Source organism: Phycodurus eques, chromosome 12 (genome assembly GCF_024500275.1).
Source record: "Phycodurus eques isolate BA_2022a chromosome 12, UOR_Pequ_1.1, whole genome shotgun sequence".
Lineage (NCBI taxonomy): Eukaryota > Metazoa > Chordata > Actinopteri > Syngnathiformes > Syngnathidae > Phycodurus > Phycodurus eques.
Window position 1 is genome coordinate 11,045,525 of NC_084536.1, and position 27,364 is coordinate 11,072,888.

Here is a 27,364-nt window from a genome sequence, read left to right on the forward strand (position 1 = left end):
TACCCAATGTGTATGTTAAATGCACGTAACCCTCCTGATTATGTTAAGGGGTCATATTAAACCACTTTAAAATTTTTAAATCTTGAAAACAAATTTTGAATAATAAATAGATAAATAGCATAATACTTTTTCTGCTGGCCTTCTTTGTGTTCTTTTTATTGTATATTTATATACTTTTATTTGCACAGACCTAACATGTCTACATATGCAGACCCATGAGCATTTATGCTATTGTCCATATTGGGTGTATTGTATTATAAATTATCATTGTGTCATCACATATCACAATCAATCTGTCTATCTATCTATCTATATATCATTTAAAAAAAAAATATATATACAGCTTTTAAAAAATTTTAACTGTACAAATTGTATTACAAATATAACTTATTGTATTTAAATACACTATTTTTAATTAAAATATACATCTTAAAATTTAAAGTATTTTTCTGTTGTTTCTGCCTATGCACCAAACAGCAGTACCCACCCTTTTTGGAGTCCTTGGAGTGGGTGCTGGAGAGCGCTCCCACTGGGGACTCCATTGTTCTGCTGGGAGACTTCAATGCTCATGTGGGCAATGACAGGGAGACCTGGAGCGCCGTGACTGGGAGGAACGCACCCCCCCCGATCAGAACCCAGGCGGTGTTCACTTATTGGACCTCTGTGCTCATCACGGATTGTCCATAACGAACATCATGTTCAAGCATAAGGGTGTCCACACGTGCACTTGACACCAGGACACCCTAGGTTGCAGTTCGATGATTGACTTTGTGGTCGTGTCATTGGACTTGTGGCCGCATGTCTTGGACACTCGGGTGAAGTGAAGGGGGCAGCTGTCAACTGATCACCACCTGGTGGTAAGTTGGCTCCGATGGTGGAGGAAGATGCCGGTCCGACGTGGCAGGCCCAAACGTATTGTGAGGGTCTGCTGGGAACGTCTTGCAGAATCCCCTGTCAGAAGGAGTTTCAACTCCCACCTTCGAGAGAACTTTGCTCACTTTCCGGGGCAGTCGGGGGACATCGAGTCCGAGTGGACCATGTTTCGAGCCTCCATTGCTGAGGCGGCCGACCGGAGCTGTGGCCGTAAGGTGGTCGGTGCCTGTCGTGGCGGCAATCCCCAAACCCATTGGTGGACACCAACCGTGAGGGATGCCGTCAAGCTGAAGAAGGAGTCCTATCGGGCCTTTTTGGCCAGTGGGACTCCTGAGGGAGCTGATGGGTACCGGCTGGCCAAGCGGAATGCAGCTTTGGTGGTCGCTGGAGCAAAAACCCGGGTATGGGAGGAGTTCGGTAAGGCCATGGAGAAAGACTTCCGGACGGCTTTGAGGAAATTCTGGTCCACCATCCAGCATCTCAGGAGGGGGAAGCAGTGCACCGCCAACACTGTGTATAGTGGGGATGGGGCGCTGCTGACCTCGACTCGGGACGTTGTGAGTCGGTGGGGAGAATATCCCCCCAATTCCACCGATACGCCTTCCCATGAGGAAGCAGAGTCTGGGTTCTCTGAGGTGGGCTCTCCTTTCTCTGGGGTTGAGGTCACCGAGGTGGTTAAAAAGCTCCTCGGTGGCAATGCCCTGGGGGTGGATGAGATTCGCCCGGAGGTCCTCAAGGCTCTGGATGTTGTGGGGCTGTCCTGGTTGACGTGCCTCTGCAACATCGCCTGGTCATCGGGGACAGTGCCTCTGGATTGGCAGACTGGGGTGGTGATCCCACTTTTTAAGAAGGGGGACCGGAGGGTGTGTTCCAACGACAGGGGGATCACACTCCTCAGCTGCCCTGGTAAGGTCTATTCAGGGGTGCTGGAGAGGAGGGTCCCTCGGGAAGTCAAATCTCAGATCCAGGAGGAGCAGTGTGGTTTTTGTCCTGGCCGTGGAACAGTGGACCAGCTCTACACCCTCAGCAGGGTTCGTCCAACCAGTCTACATGTGTTTTATGAACTTGGAGAAGGTGTTCGACCGTGTCCCTCAGGGAGTCCTGTAGGGGGTGCTTCGGGAGTATGGCGTACCGAAACCCCTGATACGGGCTGTTCGGTCCCTGTACGACTGGAGTCAGAGTTTGGTCCGGATATCCGGCAGTAAGTCGGACTCGTTCCCGGCGAGGGTTGGACTCCACCAAGGCTGCCCTTTGTCACCAATTCTGTTCATAAATTTTATGGACAGAATTTCAAGGCGCAGCCGGGGTGTAGAGGGGGTCCGGTTTGTTGGCCTCGGTATTGCATCTCTGCTTTTTGCAGATGATGTGGTTCTGTTGGCTTCATCAAGCCGTGATCTCCAACTCTCACTGGAGCAGTTCGCAGCCGAGTGTGAAGCGGCTGGGATGAGAATAAGGACCTCCAAATCTGAGACCGTGGTCCTCAGTCGGAAAAGGGTGGCGTGCCCTCTCCAGGTCGGGGATGAGATCCTGCCCCAAGTGGAGGAGTTCAAGTATCTTGGGGTCTTGTTCACGAGTGAGGCAAGACTGGAACAGGAGATCGACAGCCTGATCGGTGCAGCGTCTGCAGTGATGTGGACTTTGTATCGGTCCGTTGTGGTGAAGAAGGACCTAAGCCGAAAGGCGAAGCTCTCAATTTTTACCAGTCGAGCTACGTTCCTACCCTCACCTATGGTCACGAGCTGTGGGTCGTGACCGAAAGAACGAGATCCCGGATGCAAGCGGCTGAAATGAGTTTCCTCCGCAGGGTGTCTGGGCTTTCCCTTAAAGATAGGGTGAGAAGCTCGGTCATCCGGGAGGGGCTCAGAGTACACCCGCTGCTCCTCCATATCGAGAGGAGCCAGATGAGGTGGCTGGGGCATCTGATTCGGATGCCTCCCGGACAGCTTGTGTGTATACTCCATTGAAACCTGTTAAATTGGATTTGTTATGGATATGCTGTATTTTTGCGCTGAACCTGAAGGTTCGCTTAAAGGGATCTGTGTCTGGAATGCATTATCCCACCAAACAAATTGATATTGGGTCTTCCTGATAACACATGAAACTGTTGTGGCCATGCTATGACAAACAGATAAATTGTTGTGGTTTAACCACAAAATCAGTGACAGTGCAACACTGATCGATTATTATGTTTTCACTGGGTTTGTGATTTGAAATCCATATACCCTTCTTCTTGTCTCACCAAAGCCAAACAGCTGGCAAGCTGGCGAGCAGGTCTTTAAGGACCAATTCATGAGAATGCTCGGCACCATGACCGGCATGGAGTTGGATCTATCCAAGCTCACCGACGGCGAGGCCAAGCACGTGTGGCAAGTTGTTCAGCGAGATTTCGACCTGAGGAAGAAAGAGGAAGAAAGGCTTGGGTAACAAAGTTGATATAAATGCAGTGGTTTTGCTCTGATTGGAACATTTTTCACATGGAGTTCTTAAGAATTGGAACAGTAAAGTCAATTCCTTTTGCTGAAGACTTTTGACATACAAATATGATAACGAGACAAGAGATTAACATTTATTTAAAAGTATCAGAATCCGGTAAAATGCATGATCTCCAGGGTTTAAATGTAATAATTTGCTTAAGCCATATAAAATGTTCCACTTCTTCCCCCTGATAAACATCTTTGTTGTGTTGTCCATGTGTTTTGGGTGCTGCATAATGAAGGATCTCCCTGTCAGTTTGGTTAATTTTTTCTTGAAATGGCAGAGGACATGTTTCTATGGAGTTCAGATCTAATTTTGCTGCACCCAATATTCACAAGTGCCCTCTTGGAGGTTTTCGCTCCAGTCAGTTGTTTTATGGTTTCTCTCTGTACAGCTTTCAAAATGAGGTGTAACCAAGATGGCAACCAGAGTTAAAAAAAAAAAAAAAACTTGCAATCGTGAAGCTGAGAGAAGATGGAAAATCAATCCGAGCCGTTGTCTAGGCCATAGCCAGTACAACTATTTCTGCTACAGCATCCCAAAAAAGAAAATAACTACTAATGTACAGCAAAAAAAATATAAGAATCCGCTACACCTCCCACCTATGTAAACAATCATCATTACCTAACATCCATCCATCCATTTTCTGAGCCGCTTATCCTCACAAGGGTCGCGGGAGTGCTCGAGCCTATCGCAACTATCATCGGGCAGGAGGCGGGGTACACCCTGAACTGGTTGCCAGCCAATCGCAGTCATTACCTAACAGTTATGGTCAAATAAAATCAAAGCAGAAGCTGCAAAGAAAACAATTGTGTAATCGTCTGACCGTGAACAATGTGTTAGAAATTAACCTCTGGATGAGTTTCTTGCAATCCGCAATGTTCTTGTTAAACATTGTTTTGTAGTCTGAAAATTTGAGTTGGAGTCCCTAATTGGATTCTCATGTTTCTTTATAACGCCCTTTTTTTGCTGTCATATTTCCGCATGATGCTCAAGCAATTCTAGGGGATTTTAGAAATGTGCATCTTTGAAAAGATCGATCCATACATCAGTTCAGTAAGCGACAAAGAAGTCATTCTCGGCTTTCTGGAGTTTTTCTTGGGCTTTTAGTGGCTTCAACTTGTGTTTTCAGTCTGCTTATACTGATTACGTAAAAATGTGCTGTGAAATACAGGAGGATTAGATGTTCAAGATGGTTTTCCGGTCATAAATTGTATTTATTGGTCCTGTTATAGTTTCCTTGCTATTCAGACTATCAGGGGGTGAAGTGACTTTCCTTTTTCACCACGAGAAGCTAATTTTACACCAATTTACTCACATTATATATGCAATCGGACATGACTGCCTGCTCCCAAAAGAGCATCGCAGTCTGATTTGGATTGTACACAGAGATATAAGTAGTGTACTTTGACATTTTATTGAGTTAAGTGAACATTTTTGAATATACAATTTTTCCTGGCCTTACGTTCAGTGGAAAGGAGACAAAACAGACTCATTTGCGCTAAAAGGGCACAGAGATGATCACTTCGGCTGTGAAAAATCTGTTGCTTAAGTCTTTGCAGCTATTTGAGTCTAAGTGAAGGTTTAGCTGATGTCCTCACATTCCGGAGACTTTCCAGTTAAGCAAATAAATAAATAAATAAATAAATACACTGCCTCCTTTAAATCAAATATTAAGGATAGAGAACACTGCTTGATGGTTTTCTTCCTCCTGTCATGTCAAATCCTCAGGCCTATTTCGAGGGTCACATAATGCTGAAATGTGCAGCTTCTGGTATCGCAGGACATCAAAATTGGATTGTTGAAAGCCCTCTTGTGGCTGTTGAGATCTGACTCAATCATCCATTTCCCATAGTATAAGTAGGAGTCTGAGTATTAACGTCTAAGTATTATATTTGTGTGAAAAGGCTGCTTTTAACCAAAATAGCCAACTTCCTGTCATATACTGCTTGCAGTTACTTTCAGTGGTACCACGGCCCTTTTACCTCCCGTAAGTCACCCTATTCCTCGTTCCCTTTTTGACTCCTGTGTCTCCTTGTTCCAGTGTGTTTTCCCCCCGTGTTCCTGATCCACGTAATTCCTGCCGCCAAGCCAGCCGCCTGTCCTCACCACTGTCTGCTACCTGTCCACACCGCCGCCTGCCAACCCACCTAGGACCACCGCCATTACCTTTCATCAATAAACTATTCATCCTTTCACATCTGCCTCCGACTGCTCTTGGATCCAGCCACTCTCTATTCGTGTCAGAATACTTCGGCCATTATGGACCCAGCAACTCCGGAGGCACTGATGAACGCACTCACTCACCAAGGAGCCCACATAGGAAAACAAGAAAAGACTCCCCAAAAACTCACGGAATACCTACACTCCCTCACATAACAGGTATCCATCCTTTCTTCGACGATGCTAGCTAACCCTACACCTGTAAGTATGCCTTCCAAGCCCGCAGCCTCAGCGCCACCATGCCTCCTGTATAAAGAACCTCATGTTCCGCCGCCCGAGCCCTACTCCGGGGACCTAGGTGCATGTAGTCAGTTTTTACTCAATTGCTCACTCGTTTTCAACCTTCAACCATACACTTATCCTACAGAACAATCCAAAGTAGCGTATGTCACTAACCTCCTCCGCGGCTAAATGGTCTACTTCCTTATGGCTAAACTCCTCCCCGGTACGCCACTCATTCAATTCCTTTTCCGATGAACTTGGTAAAGTGTTCGATCACCCCGTTCAGGGCAAAGAAGCCACCCGTCGTCTCATCACGCTCACGCAGGGTGCTACTTCTGCAGCTAAATATTCCGTAGAGTTCCAGATATTGGCGGGTAAATGTGGGTGGGATGACGGGGCACTTCGGGGGATTTTTTCCAATGGCCTTTCCGAGCAGCTCAAGGATGAGCTAGCAGCCCGTGACGAGCCCTCCTCTCTCGAGGATCTTATCGGCCTTTCCATCCGTCTGGATAACAGACTGCGAGAGCGTACACGAGAGAGGGGGGTTCGCTTGCGCAAAAACCCTCCCACTCCGAGCACTGCGCCGTCAGCTTCACACCTGCCTCCCGCACAGTCTTTTTCCGTCACTCCCCGTAGCCACTGAAGAGCCCATGCCAGTTGTTAAGACACGGTTACATCCACAGGAGCGTCAGCGTCGTATCGCCCAGCGGCTGTGTATCTACTGCGGTCAAACCGGTCACTTTATTTCCTCATGTCCCCTCCGGCCAAAAGACCAGGCTCACCGCAACCTGAGAGCGTCGTGGTGAGCCAAACCTCCATCCCTCAAGCTTTCCTTCTCGCATGACCGTTCGCGCTTGCATTATAGTTTCGGCTCTTAACACCCCCATCACTGCCCTGATTGATTCCGGTGCCGATGACAATTTCATTCATGAAGCCATAATTCACCAGCTCCAAATTACTCTCCAACTGCTTCCGTCTACGAAGAAGGTCACAGCCCTGGATAGCCGCATCATCTCTGCTGTTACCCACCAAACTGTGCCATTCACCTTGCTTATTTCAGGAAATCACCGAGAAAACATTTCCCTTTTTGTTATCCCTTCTCCTGATACCCCATTAGTTTTGGAATTCCCTGTCTTAAAAGACATAACTCCACCATAGACTGGACACACTTTGCCATCACCGGATGGAACCCTCACTGCCACTCACACTGCCTGCTCTCAGCTATACCTCCTTCTGGTACACCACCACCCTCTTCCATGCTCGTTGACCTCTCCGGAGTCCCTGGAGAATATCATGATCTCTCTCCGGTATTTCGTAAAGACCTGGCCATTTCTCTAAGCACCCCCACACCGGCCCTACCCCTCCACCGACCGCCCGTATGATTGTGCTATTATCATCGACCCCTCATTTGAACCCCTCTGTGACGCCCAGGTATTCACCAAATGGGATCTACGGATTGCCTACCACCTCATCCGTATCCGAGAGGGGGAGGAATAGAAGACCGCATTCAATACCCCTCTCGGACACTTCGAGTATCTGGTCATGCCATTCGGTTTAACCAACGCCCCTGCAGTTTTCCAGACATTTATTACTGACGTCCTCCGTGACATGCTCAACCGGTTCGTATTTGTATACCTTGATGACATCCTCATTTTCTCCCGCTCCCCGAAGAACACCGCCTCCATGTACGCCAAGTCATTCAGCGTCTCCTTGAAAACCGGCTATATGTTAAACCTGAAAAGTGCAAATTCCACCTCTCCTCCATACACTTCCTGGGCTACGTCATCTCCAAAGGTCAACTACAACCCGACCCTGCCAAGATCCAAGCAGTCGTTAACTGGCCCACTCCCACTACAACATTTCCTTGGTTTCGCCAATTTCTACCGTCGGTTTATCCGTGATTACAGCAAGGTCGCTATTCCCCTCACTAGCCTCACATCCACCAGCTCCCTCTTTCGTTGGACCCCGGCAGCATCCCAAGCATTCAACCGACTCAAGACCCTGTTCACCAGTGTGCCCATTCTTCGCCACCCCCACCCCTCCCTCCAGTTCGTGGTCTTCTCGCAGCGGGACCCCACGACCCAGAAACTGCACCCCTGTGCCTTTTTTCCCGTCGTTTGTCCCCTGCCGAGAGGAACTACGATGTCGGCAACCGAGAGCTACTGGCCATTATATGGGCCTTGGAAGAGTGAAGACACTGGTTGGAGGGGACTGAACAACCATTTATCATTTGGACCTACCACAAGAATCTCGCTTACCTCCGTTCCGCCAAACGCCTTAACCCCGACAAGCTCGCTGGGCAGGTTTAATTTCAATCTCTCCTTCCGTCCTGGCTCCAAAAATGGAAAACTTGATGCCCTGTCTCGATTTTTTTGTTTTTGTCCCTGGCCCCGCCTGTGTGGAGTTTGCATGTTCTCCCCGTGCCTGCGTGGGTTTTCTCCGGGCACTCCGGTTTCCTCCCACATCCCAAAAACATGCATGAATTGGAGACTCTAAATTGCCCATAGGTGTGACTATGAGTGCAGATGGTTGTTTGTTTGTATGTGCCCTGCGATTGGCTGGCAATCAGTTCAGGGTTTACCCTGCCTCCTGCCCGATGACAGCTGGGATAGGCTCCAGCACGCCCGCGACCCTAGTGAGGAAAAGCGGCTCAGAAAATGGATGGATGGATGTCCACCAAATTTCATGTTGATTGGGGATGCATTATTATTATTTTTAGCACCACTAAAGAAATTTGCCCTAAATGGTTTTCTTTTTAAATCACATAAATGTTTATAAGCTCACCACTGTATTCAACCATGCAATCGTTCTCATTTACTGCATCAGGTAGGCAATTAGTTTCCAAATTGTTTAACACTGTGATCGCTAAAAAAAATTAAAATAAAACAGAGATTTGACCAGTCAAACTCATGACATAATGTGGCATCTATAATAAACATAAATAGATAATAGCCCAAACCTAATGCTACCTAAGTAAAGAACAGGAAAACCTCAGGCTGAAAACAAGATGTTGTTTGCAGCATGCATCTCATTTAAATAATTCAATCCCATCTTGTTTACAGGATTTGTGTCGGATGTGATGTTTCAAATCAGGCCAGAATTACATGATTATTCATGGGGAGCAGCCAAATTTTCACAGGTTTAGCAGGATAGTAACAAAGTAGTGTATTCCGTTTAACCTATTGATCTGGGCAATGATCTAATAACCTGGCCCTAAAGGAAAGCTAAATGAAAAACAAGCATCCTCTCATTCTTCCTGGGTGTTCTGCCAGATTCCACCTAATAAGTCCCTGTCTGATGTCTGTGACTATTTGCCTGTTTTTTCTTCTCTTTTTTTACTTTTGGGCCCAGTTCTGGGCATCTCATTTGCTCAAAGCACTGAAGTCATTCATAAAAGAAATACCGCCAAGTCACACTGAGGGAGAGGAAGGACATCTGTTTGAGTAACTCTTTTGCTTGAATTCGCAAGACTTTTCAGTATAAAGCCTCACTGTGGTTCAAACAGCCACTTGCCACATGCGCTCTGCAGTAATTTACAGGAACTGTTTGCAATGTTGAAATGAATTAAGTACACTGTACATTGTCATAGCCACATCTGTATTTTTTTTATGGGAAGAAAGCAACTGTAAAATTCAAAAAGTCCTCAATACAGTATTGAGTGCCTTGTACTGTATATGACACCTTGTTTCTGAAAGGAAGAGAAAGTGAGATAAGGTCACAGCTTGACTAAACGTCATGTATGTGATGAAGGAACTACCCAATAGAGAATCTTAAACATTCCCTACTGGCAGATGTGTATAGATGAAATAACTCTGCTCATGACACTCTCATTTCCAACAGTAAATATTAGATTTTGTTTTGTTCTTCTTCCCAAGAGAGCTCAAGACCAAGATTGAGCAAGAAGACTGTAAAAGAGAGATGCTGGATCATTGGGTGAATTTGACGAAGTCTCACTGCATTCGCTGTCTGAAAACTTTCAAGTTCCTGGTGAACAGCAGGCGCCAGTGTCTGAACTGTCAGCTATACATCTGCAGGTCATGCAGCCGTTACAACAAAAAGGAGGACGGCTGGGTGTGTGATCCTTGTCACATGTCCAGGTAGGAAATGTTAAACTCTTTTCCGGGATATCATTTGGTAACTTGGTGGCCCTGAATCACAAGAAAGACTTTGGGGAAAAAAGTAATTTGCTCCCTTTGCCTCAGTCTTGTAATGTCGTTAAAATCGTCGTTAAAATGTCGTTAAAATCTATATATATATATATATATATATATATATATATATATATATATATATATATTAGCGCGGCACGGTGGACGACTGGTTAGCACATCAGCCTCACAATTCTGAGGACCCGGGTTCAAATCCGGCCCCCGTTTGCATCTTCTCCCCGTGCCTGCGTGGGTTTTCTCTGGGTATTCCGGTTTCCTCCCACATCCCAAAAATATGCATGTTAGGTTAATTGAGGGTTCCAAATTTCCCGTAGGTGTGAATGTGAGTGCGAATGTTTGTCTGTTTACATGTGCCCTGCGATTGGCTGACGATCAGTTCAGGGTGTACCCCGCCTCTCGCCCAGAATCAGCTGAAATAGACTCCAGTTTGCCCGTGACCCTAATGAGGATAAGCAGTATGGAAAATGAATGAATGAATATATATCATTATTATTATCAAAACTTGATGTCAAACTACGCCCACATTGGATTGTGTAGGCAAAAATGCTTGGCAATTTAACCTCGCTCATCTGTCTAGGATAGCTTCTGATTTCAGCGAATTCCCAAGTCAAAGTTTGTCAAAGTACAAGTCCTGGCTGCATATGGCTGCTTGGTGTAATGAGAAGGCTTTTTGGGTGGCGATGTATGGTTTTCGGCCTGGTGCAGGGCCAATTTAGGTTAATGAAGTCTGGTGAGTTTGTATGTGTCGGAAACATTCTGCAAGACTGCATTTTCAACGTGATTTTGTGGTTTTTATTTTTATTTAATTTATCTGTTTCCAAGACTCATCGCTGATAAGATCTTTCAACCCGAGTCTGTAAAGTGTAAATCTTATTTCACATGATAGATTACACATTACAGACTTTACCACAACAGCAGCCAATAGTGGTTTTGGACTTCTTCTGCTTGCTTGTTTACCAGTCCATTCATCCATCCATTTTCTGAGACGCTTCTCCTCACTAGGGTCGCGGGTGTGCTGGAGCCTATCCCAGCTATCATTGGGCACGAGGTGGGGTACACCCTGAACTGGTTGCCAGCCAATCGCAGGGCACATACAAACAAACAACCATTCGCTCTCACATTCATGCATGTTTTTGGAATGTGGAAGGAACCCCGGAGTGCCTAGAGAAAACCCACCCAGGCACGGGGAGAACATGCAAACTCCACACAGGCGGGGCAGGGGATTGAATCCCGGTCCTCAGAACTGTGAGGCAGACGCTCTTACCAGTCGTCCACCGTGCCGCCTGTTTACCAGTCATTCCCTGAAAATTTGTAAACCCTGTATTGTTTCCAAAAGGGTCCTCAAGATTAGCACACTGGAATGGTACCACAAGAACCTGCGTGAGCGCTTTGAGCATTTCGGCAGCACCAAGGTGATGAGATCGCTCTTCAAAAGACTCAGTGGAAATAACACATACTCTTCTGATGATGACGATGCAAGTGAGTAATCATTATCCATCCATTTTCTATAGCGCTTCTCTTCATTAGGGTCTCGAGTGAGCTGGAGTCAAATGACCCAGCTATCTTCGGGCAAGAGGTGGAGTACACCCTGAACTGGTTGCCAGCCAATCGCAGGGCACATATAAACAAACAACCATTCACACTCACATTCACACCTACGGGGAATTTAGAATCCATTTTTTTCATCACATGTTTTTGGGATGTGGGAGGAAACCGGAGTACTCGGAGAAAGCCCACGCAGGCATGGGGAGAACATGCAAACTCCACAAAGGCAAGGCCGGATTTGAAGGTCCTCAGAACTGTGAGGCAGACGTGCTAACCAGTCGTTCACCATGACGCCGCACTCAGTATCGATAGAGTGAATTATGTTTTGAGTGACACAGCGGTCATCTAATTGGTGTTGAAATTACGGAGCTATGTGAAAATCTGCAGGAAGTCAAATAAAAGTGGCACTCAGCAAAGACTTTCACAGCTTTTCAGCAGAGAGACTGACTCTCACCAGCTGAATAAAATTTCTTGGCAATCAATGGTGAAAATACAGGGTTTTGGGAGTCAGTTGCCAAGTGGAAAAGAAAACAGATTGATTGTTTCAATGCTCTGTTTCAGGGATGCAGTGGACCACCAGATCCAGCAGTTGTCTTTTTTCTTATAGTTAAATTTTATAATCCATCCATTTACTGTATCAATTTTCTACCACTTGTTCAGGGTCACATGGGACCGCAGCTGACTTTGAGCAAGAGTTGGGGTATTCGAATACATTATAGACAACCAATCATTCAGTCTCCCATTAACTAAAATGTGTAATAGTAATGTTATTCTGAACAACACCCATGTTAGAGTGCAAGGAAAGGATGTGTATTTTATAAGTGCACAAAATTAACCATGCATCAGTTGCACACAAAATCACTGTTCAAGAACAAAACCAGCAAAATGTGAATTTCACAGCCAAAAAAAATATCATTCAATTCAATGAAAATTTACTGTAAATGAATGAATTTTGCTGTTGCCTTTCACCTTGGCAAGTGCCAGTCTCCTATCATTTTTACAACAAAGTCTGTTCCTTTGTTTTTTTTTGTCTACACTCCTCAAAAAAGATGGTTCGCTAAGATACGTCCAGTGCAAGCTTGCTCATATTTGGAAGTGGTTCCATAGCAGCTGACCAGGAAGTAGCATGGATGATTTTCCCGCTTGTTGGTTTAAGTGCTGTCACACTTATAGATATGAACAATAGGTAGATTTGACAGGCCCATATGAGCTACAATACAATAGTGAAGCTAGTATGGGCACAGTTCACGTCATCTCCTCGGCACTATTCTTTACAGTCTCCCATGATGTCCTTCTGCGGTTGAATGTACAAGATGTGAAGGGAGTTTGTTGTCACTTACACAACAAGAAAACCCCCGATGACAGACATTATTTAACAGCTGGATGCAGTACTGTAACTTCAGTTTGGCAAAGCATCACCATGACAAATAGCACAATGGTCAAAATAAAAAACATCTTGCATTTGTGAAAAAACGCCATGGGAAAGAAATGATGTCCACCCATCCAGGTCCCAAGGACTTATAGAAATCCTAGTGGGGGATGACTGAAGCTACTCAAGGAGCTAACACCTCCAAAAAGCCGATGTGATTTGCGTGAGTGTCTTCATTCTTGTGACATGGAGTCAGTTTTTTTGAATAACAAGTCACACATTAGCAGTCTGCCAAATCTCTGATGGGATTTAATCTTTTCCATCTTTTCCTGTTTCCCCCCACCCCATTTTGGCTCTTCACAGCTGCAGTCACAGTATTCGTAGTGTCTCCGTCTTGGAGCAAGCCTCACATTGTCAACTTTTTTTTCTGCTTTATTATGAAATTAGGAAGTACAAATACTTGGTTCCTGTACTTAAGCAGAATACTCTACTTAAGTGGAATACTTAATTATTTTTTATGACAACTTACTTTTTCATCATCTGTGGATGATGACACAATGTAAAAATCAGATCGAGAGAGATAAAGTCAACTGCGGTTGAGATATTGATTGATTGAGTGAGGTCTGCGGGACTTATAAAGCGGAAAACCAGGGACAGCAGAGACATGGAGGAAAGTAAACCACGGAGTATTGATGATGGCACCAGATTCAGAAAAGCAAGATAATCCCCATCCATGGCTTTATAGTATTTAAGATAATTGTTTGATTTTGTTGGGTCCAAGAATGATACGTGGCAAATACGTTGTGCCTTGTGCCAGCCTAAAAACCACAGATCATTTTACTCATGTATCCCTATTGGGTATATACTGACAGTTTTTTTTTTAAATGACAAAATGTTTTGTTGTTTTTTTGTGTTGTTGAAAACTGCAAACATTCCCTTTAAGTAAAGGAATCAAATTAGTACTTACTGTACTTACATTAGTACAAATCAGTCTTTTTCGACACCTGTTCCTCTACTTGAGTATGGAATGTGAGTAATTTTGTCATCTCTGGGACTAACCAAGGGACACTGTATTGTGACGAAACAACGATCGCCATTTCTGCACCCTTTGTTGACTTGGAGTTGATGAATTTTACATAACCCTGCCAGTATGTCACAGTCAAAACTGAGCATGCAAATCAAGCATCCTTGTGAGATCATCGATACGCAAGTGAATTATGAAGATGCAGCTGTGTCCCGGTACTGCTTAGACTGAGTCACGCGGTTGGGGAGGGATGCAGAGTGAGTTTCAGTTGGCAGAGCTTAGCTGAGCAGACCTTGTGATCGTCCAGTCACATGTCTGCTTGGGAATGATACAATCTGCTCCCAAAAGAAAACTAAACTTCTATAATCTTTGTTGAGATGAAATCGGATTTGGAGTGAAGTGGTTACAAACTACAAAACCAAATTAATTAGATAGAATCCAATTACATTCCCGAAAACAAATATACAGTGATCACCGGCTGCGCTAAAGCAGACATTCATGTGACTGCAGGGATTAAATGCAATTTGCATGACTTCACACGTTTGCTGTGCTTTCATGCTCTGTGCTTTCTTTTGTGGTCCATTGGGCCCCAAAAGCTTAGAGGGTATGTGTCATCATTTTTCACTTGGAAAGTTGAAAAAAAAATGCCCCCAAAACCAATGTTACAGGTAGGCATGAAACTGGGTGGAAATTGGATGTCTATCATAACAGGACACATGAAAAGGTCTGAAGAACCTATGCCCGAAATCAAACAGGGGTTAGCCACTTTGGCTGAAAGCAAGAATTTCAGAGCCTTTACTTTGACTAATTTCCACTAGAGAGTTCGCCCAAATGAGTCTGAATTGAAAGCAGGTATTCTAGGCACATCAGGGACGCTATTGTTTTTTTTTTGTTTTAGTTTTTTTTTGTCCTGTTCGGCTGTTAGATCAAGCAGAATGGAAAATCTGTATCCCTTTTATGCCGGAACAGTTTTACTGTGTCACAGTGGATTTTTTTAAGATTCCGCTGTGGTATTATAATTGAGTTTTATTGAGAATCAGACTTGATCAGTCGAACAGAACAAAGTTTCTAGAAGGGAGAGAGAAACAAAGACAAAGCACTAATTGTAAACAGGATGAGAGAAGTAAATCATTACCCTATCTACAACAATGAAACATTAAATATGAGTGTTGTATGGGGCTGTAGTGCTACACCCTGTGAGGGAAGGACAGGACAAGATAGAACAGGACAAGGACAGGAGAAGAAGCATGCAGGACAAGGGTCGTGAACCCGACTGTACAACTGAAGTGTGGTGGCATTAATTATGTGAATTATAAAAGTCTACAGGACGAGAGTATAAGTGAAGGGATACACAAGCGATTTGCATATTCATTAGTTATTTGTCGCAATAAGTGCGTGATCCTGCACCCAGTGAAAGAGTCCTAGGGGTGTGTGTCTGCAAAAACATGCAAGTGAATTGATACCGTTTTCCATGCACAAAGACCGAAAGAAGTGTCCTGTAATTGTTGTGGCCGCACTGCGGCGGCTGAGGACCCCACCCAATCAATCGGTACGTGTCATCATAAAGGAGCACAAAGTATTTGTCATTTGTGTTTTGTTCAACTAAATTGTCTGAAAAGAAGGGGCATGGTGGAATTATGGTTTGCTTGTCACAATTCAGAGGTTCTGGGTTTGAATCTTGACTCCTGCCTTCCCATGTGAAGTTTGCACTCTAGCACATTTCAAAAACATGCATGGTGGGTTCATTTTAGTGCGTAAATTGTCCATGGGTGTGAAAGTAAATGTGAATGGTTGTTTCCTGTACTTGACTGGCCACTAGTCCAAGGTGTACCCTTAGACTTCTCTTCTCTTGCCCAAAAGTAATCTTAAGTTAACAGAAGGCCTTAAATTCTCCAAAGTGTGAGTGGGAACGATTGTTTTGTCTACACCTGTATGTACCCTGCGACTGACTGGGAACCAGTCCAAGGTGTACCCTGCTTCTCTTGCCCAAAAGTCAGTTGACTTAATTGAAGACTCTTAATTGTCTAAAGGTGTGATTGTGAGTGTGAATGCTTGTTTTCTATAGGTGCCCTGCGATTGGCTGGATACCAGTTCAGTTTGTACCCAGCCTCTCACCCACAAAAGCAGCTGAGATAGGCTCCAGCTCACCCACAACCATAATGAGGACAAACACTGTAGAAAGTGGATGTTCAGTTTGTTGGCTATAAAAGACAACGACATACTACAGGGTAAATCATCCCTTTTTGTATTTTTCTCCAGATCATCGAAAACACAATACGCAGAGCAACCCCGAAGTCCACAGTAAGTAGATCCAGAGATCATTTGTCTATTGACTACAAGACCAATGTTTCCAACTCCATGAACCATTCGTCCCTAAAGGAGACATATTGCGCAATTTAGTTCAAATTTAAATCAGTTCCCAGGTGTCATAATGAAAGGCCTTTTACATTCTGCTTAAAATACACAAAAGATCAATAGTGACAGCGAACTTAATATCCACTTGTAACACTTTCCTTTTCGGAGGGCACACACCACCCACTGCACGGCTAGGATTTTGTCCCCATGACAACCGGAGACAAAGTCTTGCCATTAAACACAAGGTCAACCAAATACTTCCTACTGTCAAAACTATATAGATGCACTGATTAAATTTTTTCTCTACCAGGCCTTGGATTTGATGACAGTTGTATGGATGCTGCAGATTCACAACACTATAACCAGGTGCATGAGACTTCAGAATCTAGGAGGTCATGGTGGAGTTCTTCCATCTATTACAATTTTTGACTTGATAAAATCATTCTTCATGTTTTTTTTTTAAATTCTTTCTGCTCCCCCCAGATGAAAAAAAACAAAAGGCGTCTCACTGTTGACCCCATCGATTTTGGCCTGGACTGTGACTATGTTGCCAAACCGAGACGACACTCTCACCAGGTATGTACTGTGCAACCACATCTGGTCTTAAATCAAACTCATCTGCATGACACCGTGCATGAGTTCCACTTTTTGTTGCAGCTTCAGTCACTGGGCCTGAATCCCTAATATGCAGATTTCTTGAATTTTTATTTTTTTTGTATCCTTCTATGAAAGGAATCTCAACCAAATTTCATGTGTTGGGGGGAAAAAAAATTTTTTTTTCAAATTTTCCAAACAATGAACAGTGGACAACTGGTTAGCACATCTGCCTCACAGTTCTGAGGACTGGGGTTCAAATCCCGGCCCTGCCTGTGTGTAGTTTGCATGTTCTCCCTGTGCCTGTGCGGGTTTTATCCAGGCACTCCGGTTTCCTCCCACATCCCCAAAACATGCGTGGTAGGTTAATTGAAGACTCTAAATTGGCCGTAGGAGTGAATGTGAGTGCGAATGGTTGTTTGTTTATATGTGCCCTGCGATTGGCTGGTGACCAGTTCAGGGTGTGCCCCGCCTCTCGCCAAAAGATAGCTGGGATAGGCTCTGGATGAACCCTCATACCCCCTGTCTGATGGGGAATCCTTGAAATAATCATGCTTCGCCCACATTAGATGACACAGGCAAAAAAGTTGGGAAATTTATTGTCGCTCATGTGTCTAGGATCCCTGCTACCAATTAGGGCTCATTTGGACAAATTCACGAGTAGGAGTTCGTCAAAGTACAAGCTCTGGAATTTGTCCAAAATGGCTATAATTCAAACAAAAATGACAGACTTCCTGTTCAATGTCACACATGTGTTCTTGAGAATTTTTTGTGTGTCCTGTAATGATAGATATGCCCACCCAATTTCGTGTTGATCAGTGAAACTGGTGTCGGGTGTTATTTTTTAAATTTAATTTCTAGGGGTTGCAACTGAGTGAACTTTGGGAACCCCAAAATACACACTTTTGCCAGATACCAAATAATGGTGGCTCGCATGCTTCAAAACTTGCTTCCATTAATTTATGCATCAGGAGTTCTACATTTATCTGTAACACAAGTTTGAGAGAAATTTCAAATATTTTACATGTTCCTTGTAGAATCCAGGCTCTGTTGACATCATGATGATGAATGGTGGCGTGAGGGAGTCTGACATGGCTTCTGTTTTCCATCAATTTTTGAAAGAGCAATGCAAGGGTCTGGATGTTGGGTCTGACCCTAGCTTTACTTCACAACAAGGTAAAGAGTGGAGAAAAGTGTAAGATGAAAAAGTCTTTGGATATGATTTGGCCTCATGTGTGCACCTATGTTGTTTTTCTAGATGACATTTTGTACTTGGACAACCAAACCTTTCCGTCTCCCTGCATGTCCCGACTCAGCTACTCTTCTTGTGGCAGTGGGAGTGCCCGGGGACCTCGGGGAGGTGGCAGCAGCTACTTCCTAGGCCCTGATGATGTTGACTCAGAGGAGGACGATGATTTCAGACGGGCCACCGTGGTCTACCAGGCTCATTTGGGAACCTGTGACCACATTTCCCAAGAGAGTCTCAACTGCTCCAACCACTCACCACAGGTCAACTCTCCTTCACGATCCAGCCGTCTATTTTCTATGCCACTTGTCCTCATTAGGGTTCACACTTTCTGATAAAAGGACCTCACTGTATATTATCACAAGCTATGGCTTCTTTCTACAGTGTGTATCTTGTGTCATGGTCAATTTGTCTCGCAGCGAGCTGGGCAGCACACAGGAAACACAAACCGATTCCAGACCTGTCAGTCATCAAAGATTGCTGTGAATGCTAACATTGGCTGCAATATCTGTTCATACTCAAATAACCTCTCCAATTTCAAGCGGCGAGGAGGAAAGCTCAGGGTAAACAGACAGAGCCGCACTTTAAAACCAAAAAATGGCAGGAAAAAAACGGTTTTGTTAGGAGACTTATTTCACTTTTTTTTAATGACAGTTTATTCAATTCCTGGTCCTGGTTCATGTAATTGAGCTGCCCCTATCGTGTCCATAGTTTTCTATTTGTGTTCCTCCTTCATAATCTTGTTCTGCAGATCACTGACCTGAACAGACCAATGTCAGCCATCGAGAGCCTTTTAAGCCGCTTGCAGATCACTGTGACCTCCGACCCGGTAAATACTCTAATATGGTTCTCTTAGAAGAACAATCCTCTATACGTTGTATCTTTCTACATAAAGCACGGTTCACTGTTGTTCTGGCAGGACATCAAGTCTCCTCACGTCCAAGACGACAACTCTCCTCTTCCCGGGTGGGAGGACGCGGACATAGAGGAGCATCAACTCAGACAAAAGCTGATCGCAATGGCGGGCGACATAAGCGACCACAGCCTGAGTTCTGATGAGGAAGACTCCAACCGGTCACTTTTCTCCCAATTGATCTTGGCATCAGAAATAGCGACAAGTCGAGAAGGAGACAAAAAATCCACCAAAGTACCTTCTAGACCTACTTCCAGAACAAGCGTGGAGGTCCCCAGAATGGATGAGCTGACAAACTCTCAGAAGGTAGGGATCCATGTGGACAAAAGCTCAATGCCAAAAACAGGGGAGAATCTCAGAAATTGGAACATACTGGTCATACCCACTAGGCTCCATTAACAAGGCGGTTTGGCTCAAGTGGTAGAGTGGTCATCTCCCATCCCTCAAGGGTGTAGGTTTGATACCCAGTCCCCCCAGTGACCTTGTCGAAGAACAAGAACCCGCAGTCACTCCTGGTAAATGGATTCAAGAACAAGAACTAAGCTAACCGTTTGCTTATGTGGTAACTCCAAACTCTTGTCCTTGCCATATTTACTGTGGTTCACGACTTGGGAGATTAGATATACAAACATTTAGCACAACAAGTTGCTCCTCTATTTCTGTCTGGCAACAGCACAAGCTTCAGGTCACTTCTTGATTGGCTGTTGTTCCATTTCACGTCACAATCATGGAGTCTGTGACTGGGCCCAAGTTGGTGTTGACCATACACATAGCGATTTGTCATTGTAAATTTTGAACAGGGTAAACATTTACAATTATTGGCCCAGACCATTTTCCAAGCATATCTGGAAGTAAAAATCACATTTTACACACCACACACCACAGGATAATCGCTCAGGATAATTGTTTAGACACATCTGATAGTCGTGACTTTGCTTACTTTAATCGTAAGATACTGTAAGAGAAATGCTTAAATTAGGCCTGATTGTCGGTATGTGTGTACCCCGCTTAAGTAAAGCCTATTTATCACACAGACGCGTGATGCAGTGTCAACCATATGTGATAGTTGTCAAACTCACATGTATAACATTACGCTGTATGTTATCTCCAGTAACACCAGAAGAAGTCACAGTCACTTTTATGAGTGTAGTGAACTAAAATTCTTGCTCCTTCGGGCATTTTGACTATATCAGTGTCAGTGTGTAAATGTACGCTAGAGGAAAGTACTCCAATAATCAGTTTCCGGTTACCTTTCAGTGTCCTTTCACTGATTGCTTGACTTCACTCTGATGGAAATAGTGTATCTCTTCATCTGAAAATATAGTGATCATTACACTCGGTCGAAAACACTCGTTCTTTAGCAACTTGACATTTTTAAAGATGCTGTCTTTCAAGTTTGCAGAAAGATTGTGTAAAATAACACTGACTGTGTAGCCCAATAAGCTACTGTATTAAACAGCTACAAGTTCGTACATATTTTAAAAATGTTTGAGTCTTAAATTACTCTTACGAACAGGCCCATATTTCACTCTGACCAGGTAAATTTGGGAGAAAATATAGATGAGGTCATCATTATTTTATTATATGAACTCTGTGACATGTTTTGGTCGGTGGATTTTTCTCAGCTGTTTGGGATACACTGCAATAGGGTCAATAAATCTACGCTACACATAAAGAGCGAAGCATATACTGTACATTTGAGTTCATTGATAAAACCTTAACCCCACTGTGATTGAGGTACAGCAGTGAGAGGTCATCACATGGAGTTGATACACCAACCACAATTGTTAATTTTTGTCAGCACTTCGACTCACCTGGTTTTATTCTGCTCAATGATGCAACACCACGGAATATATGGATTTACCGTTTTATATTATGTGTTTGTCTCTTTTTTTTTTCTGTAGACAGACCGTTCAACAGAAAGCCTGGAGAGTAAGTGGCACACCCAAGAGGACGGCTCAAAGTCAGGTTTCATGGGTTCAACGGCGTTACTATTATTTGAGCTGGAGGACAAAATTGCTCAAGCTGCTGCTGATGTTCAGAACACACAGACTCAGGTGAGCATAACATTTACCATCCCGAAGGCTTTTTCCAGTACTGAGCACTGTGCCCAGGTCTTTCTTTCTATTCAAAGGTGTCGTACATTGAAAACAAGATTGCCGCTCTCAACCCTGGCGGTGTGCCGCTGGAGAAAAGACAAAAGGTAATGACGCTGGATTTCAGTGGTGTTTATTACAAACTAAAGAGCCAAGTTTGCAGTGGAGGGGAACAAACAACTGCTGTGTCCTAGGATAATTCTTGGTCTGCTGTACACAAAGGATATTATAGCAAAAAAACAAAAGTGTAGACAATAAACATCTATTCATATGTTAAGATTGTTTACAAAATCCCCCTTCAGACCAGAACAATGCATTTTTAACATAACACTTCTTTAACTGATACTCCTATGTGGTTGTCTTACTGCAGAATTTTCCCCATTAACTCCCAAAATGTTTGCTATTGTGTGTTTTCATCTACTGGAGGAGCGCCCTCTCCCTCCAAATGTGCATTTTTTATCTATATAAATTCAATACATTTGCATTTGATCTTTAAGAACCGTTTTTTAAGACATTTATTTAGGCAAAAATTTTATTTTACTTATGTGCAGTTCATTTTCAAAAAATCATTATTTAAGTAACAGTTAATTTCCAATATTTAAGCACAGTGTTGATGTTCAAAGTGTGTATAGTGTTACAGTGGATGAAATATATTTTTCAGGAATAAAACCTCTGCCACGTTTTTGATGAAGAGTATTTTTACAATGCGACTGTAGTTTAATGTTGCTCACGATGGTGGTAGTTGTAGAGCTAAGTATTTTTTTTAGGTGGTACATTTGGTGTAAAATGTTTGAGAACCACTTAGGGGATGAGAGTGTGGGTTAGAGTTAAGGTTTAGGATACAGGTAAGGGGTTAGGGGTTAATGTGAGTGGTTATGATTTAGGACAAGGGTTTCCTCACATCCTCTCATTTTTCCTCTTTCATCTTCTATAGTCTAGAGTCCTGCTAAGAACGAGAAGACTTTCCCACAAGTAAGAACCAAGAATTTTACCAGCCTAGAGCATGATTAAAGGGGCTTTGTGCTTCTCTGAAAAAAAACATCTAATCCTCGTTAAACCCAAAAAACATGATGAGCTATTTTGTTTGTTACTTTAATAATGTCTCATTTTGCTTTAAGTGCATTCTGTTGGATAAAAATTTTCACTCTGGATTAGCATTCCCAAAGGACATTGAGCCTGGACACAGTATGTTTTATGGCGTTAGTGTGAGCTGTTAAGTTTTATCTATAAAGCTTTGGTGTTGACCACCAGGAAGCTCATAAGTTGCCCTGCTTTTGGTCCCTGTTCAACCACCAGGATGTACCATGTACAGTACTTGTTGTGTATTTCCAGGCCAGATGGACACGTTTGCAAGGAACTACAGAGGCTCTCTGACCACTGCGGTGGTGATACCCAAGACCAGGGCAATATGTGCGGTATGTCCCCTCCATGTGGTGCAAAGCACACAGAAGTATTCTTCCATCCATCCACCCATTTTCATCTTAAATAATCATAGCCTTGAAAGTAGATGTTAGTTCAGCAAGCATCAAAGGATTTTTTACACCTTTTCTATGTTCTATAAACTGTTTTTTTTTTTTTTTGGGAGACACTTAATGTGAAAGGCGGACCAGCCTCAACAGAGGATGTTAAGGGAAGATTGTGAGAAGACAATAACAAGAATTAAAGCTGTAAGCGACAACAACAAAAAACACCTTTTTCTTAGCGAATCATAGTAATGATAAAAAAAAATCTGTCTAGGATACCTTCTTCCGATTGGGTCTCATTTGGGCAAATTCCCTGGTACAGTTGTGCCTTGAGATTCAAGTAAAATTTGTTCCATGAGCACGTTCGTAACTCAAAATATCCAACATCTATTCTCAATACTGCTTATCCTGGTCAGGGCCACGGGCCACTGGAGCCTATCCCAGCTGACTTCTGGAAAAAAAGCAGACTACAGTTAGTTGCAGGGCACATTAGCACATCTGCCTCACAGTTCTGAGGACCTGGGTTCAAATCCGGCCTTGCCTGTGCCAAAAACATGCATGGCAGATTAATTGAAGACTCTAAACTACCCATAGGTGTGAATGCTTGTTTGTCTATATGTGCCTTGCAATTGTCTGGCGACTGGTTCGGGGTATACCCTGCCTCTCAACCAGAGTTAGCTGAGATGGGTGCCATCACGCCCGCAAACCTTGTGAGGATAAGCGGTATGGAAAATGGATTGATGGATGGATGGGAATGCAATGGAACTCTTTTTGACACTTTGTTTTGTTGTTGCTTCAATTCAATGGATATTTTGCTGCTCCTTATGGTGTGTGTGTGTGTGTGTGTGTGTGTGTGTGTGTGTGTGTGCGCGCGCGTGCCTTGGCCACCTGGGGGCAGTATAATAGACATACAGTACATGGAGACATCACAACTAACCTCGGTAAGCCACGATAGTATTGGTAGTTCTGAGAAATTTTATAATATATGCATGTGAGCATTGTTGTATTATCTTTCTTACATGTGTTACACCACCTTTTGTGTTCAAATTTCCATTGGTTAAAACGGATATTATAATGCGACAGCAATGCTATTCATTAGCCCAGCTGTGGCATTTTACAGTGGGAGGAATAGGAATTTAGAGGGAGATCCTCTCCAGTTCTGTCAGGTTGGATGGCGAACGTTGGTGGACAGCCATTTTCAGGTCTTTCCAGAGATGCTCAATTGGGTTTAAGTCAGGGCTCTGGCTGGGCCATTCAAGAACAGTCACAGAGTTGTTCTGAAGCCACTCCTTCGTTGTTTTAGCTGTGTGCTTAGGGTCACTGTCTTGTAGGAAAGTGAACCTTCGGCCCAGTCTGAGGTCCTGAGCACTCTGGAGAAGGTTTTCGTCCAAGATATCCCTGTACTTGGCTGCATTCATCTTTCCTTCGATTGCAACCAGTCGTCCTGTCCCTGCAGCTGAAAAACACCCCCACAGCATGATGCTCCCACCACCATGCTTCACTGTTGGGACTGTATTGGACAGGTGATGAACAGTGCCTGGTTTCCTCCACACATACCGCTTAGAATTAAGGCTAAAATGTTCTATCTTGGTCTCATCAGATCAGAGAATCTTATTTCTCACCATCTTGAAGTCCGTCAGGTGTTTTTTTAGCAAACTCCATGCAGGCTTTCATGTGAGAGGAGAGGCTTCCGTCGGGCCACTCTGCCTTAAAGCCCTGACTGGTGGAGGGCTGCAGTGTTGGTTGACTTTCTAGAACTTTCTCCCATCTCCCGACTGCATCTCTGGAGCTCAGCCACAGTGATCTTTGGGTTCTTCTTTACCACTCTGACCAAGGCTCTTCTCCATGATTGCTCAGTTTGGCCGAACGGCCAGCTCTAGGAAGGGTTCTGGTCATCCCAAACGTCTTCCATTTCAGGATTATGGAGGCCACTCTGCTCTTAGGAACCTCTAAGGAATCATCCTAGGAATGATCAGAAGAAATGGACAGCACCCGAGTTAAATATATGCGTGTCACAGCAAAGGGTCTAAATACTGTGTGATATTTAAGTTTTCTTTTTTAATAAATCTACAAAAATTTCAACAATTCTGTTTTTTTCTGTCAATATGGGGTGCTGTATGTACATTAATGAGGGGGGGGGGGTGAATTTTAATGATTGTAGCAAATGGCTGCAATATAACAAAGAGTGGAAAATTTAAGGGGATCTGAATACTGCCTATGGCACAGCTGTGCAATAATCATGCTGTCTAATCAGCATCTTGATATGCCACACCTGTGAGGTGGGATGGATTATCTCGACAAAGGAGAAATGCTCACTAACACATATTTAGACAGATTTGCGAACAATATTTGAGGGAAATGGCCTTTTGTGTATGTAGAAAAAGTTTTAGATCTTTGAATCCAGCTCAGCAAAAACATAACTATTGCATTAATATTTTTGTTCAGTGTATATTAAGGAATTCACTTTTTCATGATAATCCCAGAATACTCCCCCCCCCCCCCCCCCCCCCCGCCAAATCACTCAAATCCACAAATCTAACTCTACTAAAATGTTCATCTGCTACTGCCCTCAGATATGTTGCTGCTCCAGATTCATCACCTTAGAAAATTGCTCGTCACTGTTGTGTGTCTCTCTATTCTCTCTTTTTTGCAGACAGTGGTAATGAAACGCGACTCATGAGGAGAAGACTCACCCTTATGTGAGATTTCATGCAAAGACAAAGAATGCAACAATTGACCCTCCTGTCAGTGTTTTGTTTGTCTCTTTAGAATGCCAAAATGTTCATGGGTCAATTTTGACACATTGTTGCATGTTTCACCATCAAGTATTTTTGCATTTTTGCTCACCTTTTAGCTCCTTGTGTCATTGTTGGGACAATATTTTTCATATATTTTAGTATGTAAATTCCAAAATTCATCCATCCATTTTCTGTACCGCTTATCCTCACCAGGGTCGCGGGTGTGCTGGAGCCTATCACAGCTAACTGCGGGCAGGAGACGGGGTATACCCAGAACTGGTCGCTCGCCAATCACAGAAAGTCCCAAATATTTTTTTTAATATATTATAAAAGAAGGAAAAGCCTGGCCGGCAGAAGATTTTTTTCTGCATTTTGGAGTTATTAACATGCAACATAACAGGAGAGTTGATCGAAAACACGTTAACCAATATAGAACGCATTTAATTGACATTCATATTTGTTTTTGGCTTTCCTATACACTGTATACACTTTTATATAATTTCATGCTATTTTACTGTTACTGATTTTGTGTCATTTTATGCATTAACATTCCTTGTATTGTTTGTCTTGATAAAATTACAGAAAAATAATCATTTAATGTTCTCTTGAATCTGTTTGCACCTTGTGATCCCATAAAGATCTTGAGTGTTTATTCGCCACGTGTTCTGGTTTTGCTGTATGTCTTTCTTTAATTGCATTACATTTTAGCAGCATCCCCCCAAACTTTAAACAAATAAGATGAGCTATAAAGCTCACAAGAATTCCCCAGATATGTGGAAGAAGGAGGCGGAGGAGAGATGATCTGGCATTCGTCACCCACGGCGAAGGTTTACACAGCAGCAGCTGCGAGGAAAGACAATGTTTGGATGGCACACTGATATACTCACCATGAAATTGCTGACTCATTAAAACATTTACATGACACTATAATAGCCAGGCTCATACACAAACAACAAATACTTCTGCTACTACATACTACTACATACCACCAATACTTCTACTTCTGCTACTATAGCTACATTACACTACTATTCCTACTACGAATAATACGAACATTACAACAAATACTTCTGCTACATCTACTACTGTTATTACACAACTACTACTACCTACTACTACTACTACTGATAATAATAATAATAATAATAATATAATAATAATACTATTACTTCTTATAGCGACTACTATCAGTATTAGTTCTACCTGTGACTTCACCAGATATTACTACATATTACTACTTCTACTGCAATTCGCTACGACTATATTCTACTACCGCTTTTACTACTACTTATAGTTACTACCAGCAGCTATTACTATTACTGCTACTACCTACTAATACTACTACTAATCATACTTTCAATAATCCTACCTCCTAATATTTCTAAATTAAAAAAATATCAATACTACTATAACCTAATACAGCATACTATTACTAATATCATTAATACTACTAATACTTATTAATATTTCTAAAAAAGACAATAGCAATACTAATAGTACTACAATGTACTATTACGAATACTACTAATATCTACCACTATTAATACTACTACCTCCTTCTACTACTACTATGATCTACCATTAATACTTCTACGAATACTGTCGACTATTGTTAACCTACTACTAATTCCTCCTTCTGTTAATACTATGTCTACTACTACATACTACTTCTACTCTGAGAAGTAGTAGTACTTCATCTGTCTGCTACTTACTAGTTCTACTACCTACAACTAATACTTCAACTACTACTACAACTACTCATACCTGTTCTACTACTACTGCTGCTGCTTGTGATACAACTACAATACCTTCTAATACTACTATTAGCCACTACTTTTATTACCACTACAACATGTTGCTACTACCACCTCTTACTATTACCAGTAGTACTAGTAGTACTACTGCTACTATGACTCCTACTAGTACTACTGCCTCCACCTTCTACTACTACTGCTGCTACTACTATGACTGTAAATGCAGATTACACACTACTACCACTAATACCACCTCCTTCTACTACATACTATGACCTTCTTCTAACTACTACGCCATACTACTA

General features: G+C 43.1%; 1 protein-coding gene across 1 annotated transcript; it reads left to right on the top strand.

Annotated features, from left to right (window-relative positions):
- The first annotated feature begins 3,153 nt into the window (after positions 1 to 3,153).
- Positions 3,154 to 23,480, top strand: mlphb (melanophilin b). Its single transcript, XM_061692697.1, has 16 exons — positions 3,154 to 3,293; positions 9,669 to 9,890; positions 11,299 to 11,445; positions 12,486 to 12,490; positions 16,160 to 16,201; positions 16,566 to 16,621; positions 16,739 to 16,831; positions 17,887 to 18,025; positions 18,108 to 18,358; positions 18,847 to 18,924; positions 19,015 to 19,314; positions 20,913 to 21,065; positions 21,143 to 21,211; positions 22,039 to 22,076; positions 22,437 to 22,519; positions 23,466 to 23,480. The coding sequence occupies exons 1-16, from the start codon at positions 3,163 to 3,165 to the stop codon at positions 23,468 to 23,470; spliced, it is 1,812 nt and encodes a 603-aa protein (XP_061548681.1). The 5' UTR covers positions 3,154 to 3,162; the 3' UTR covers positions 23,471 to 23,480.
- Positions 23,481 to 27,364: the final 3,884 nt, after the last annotated feature.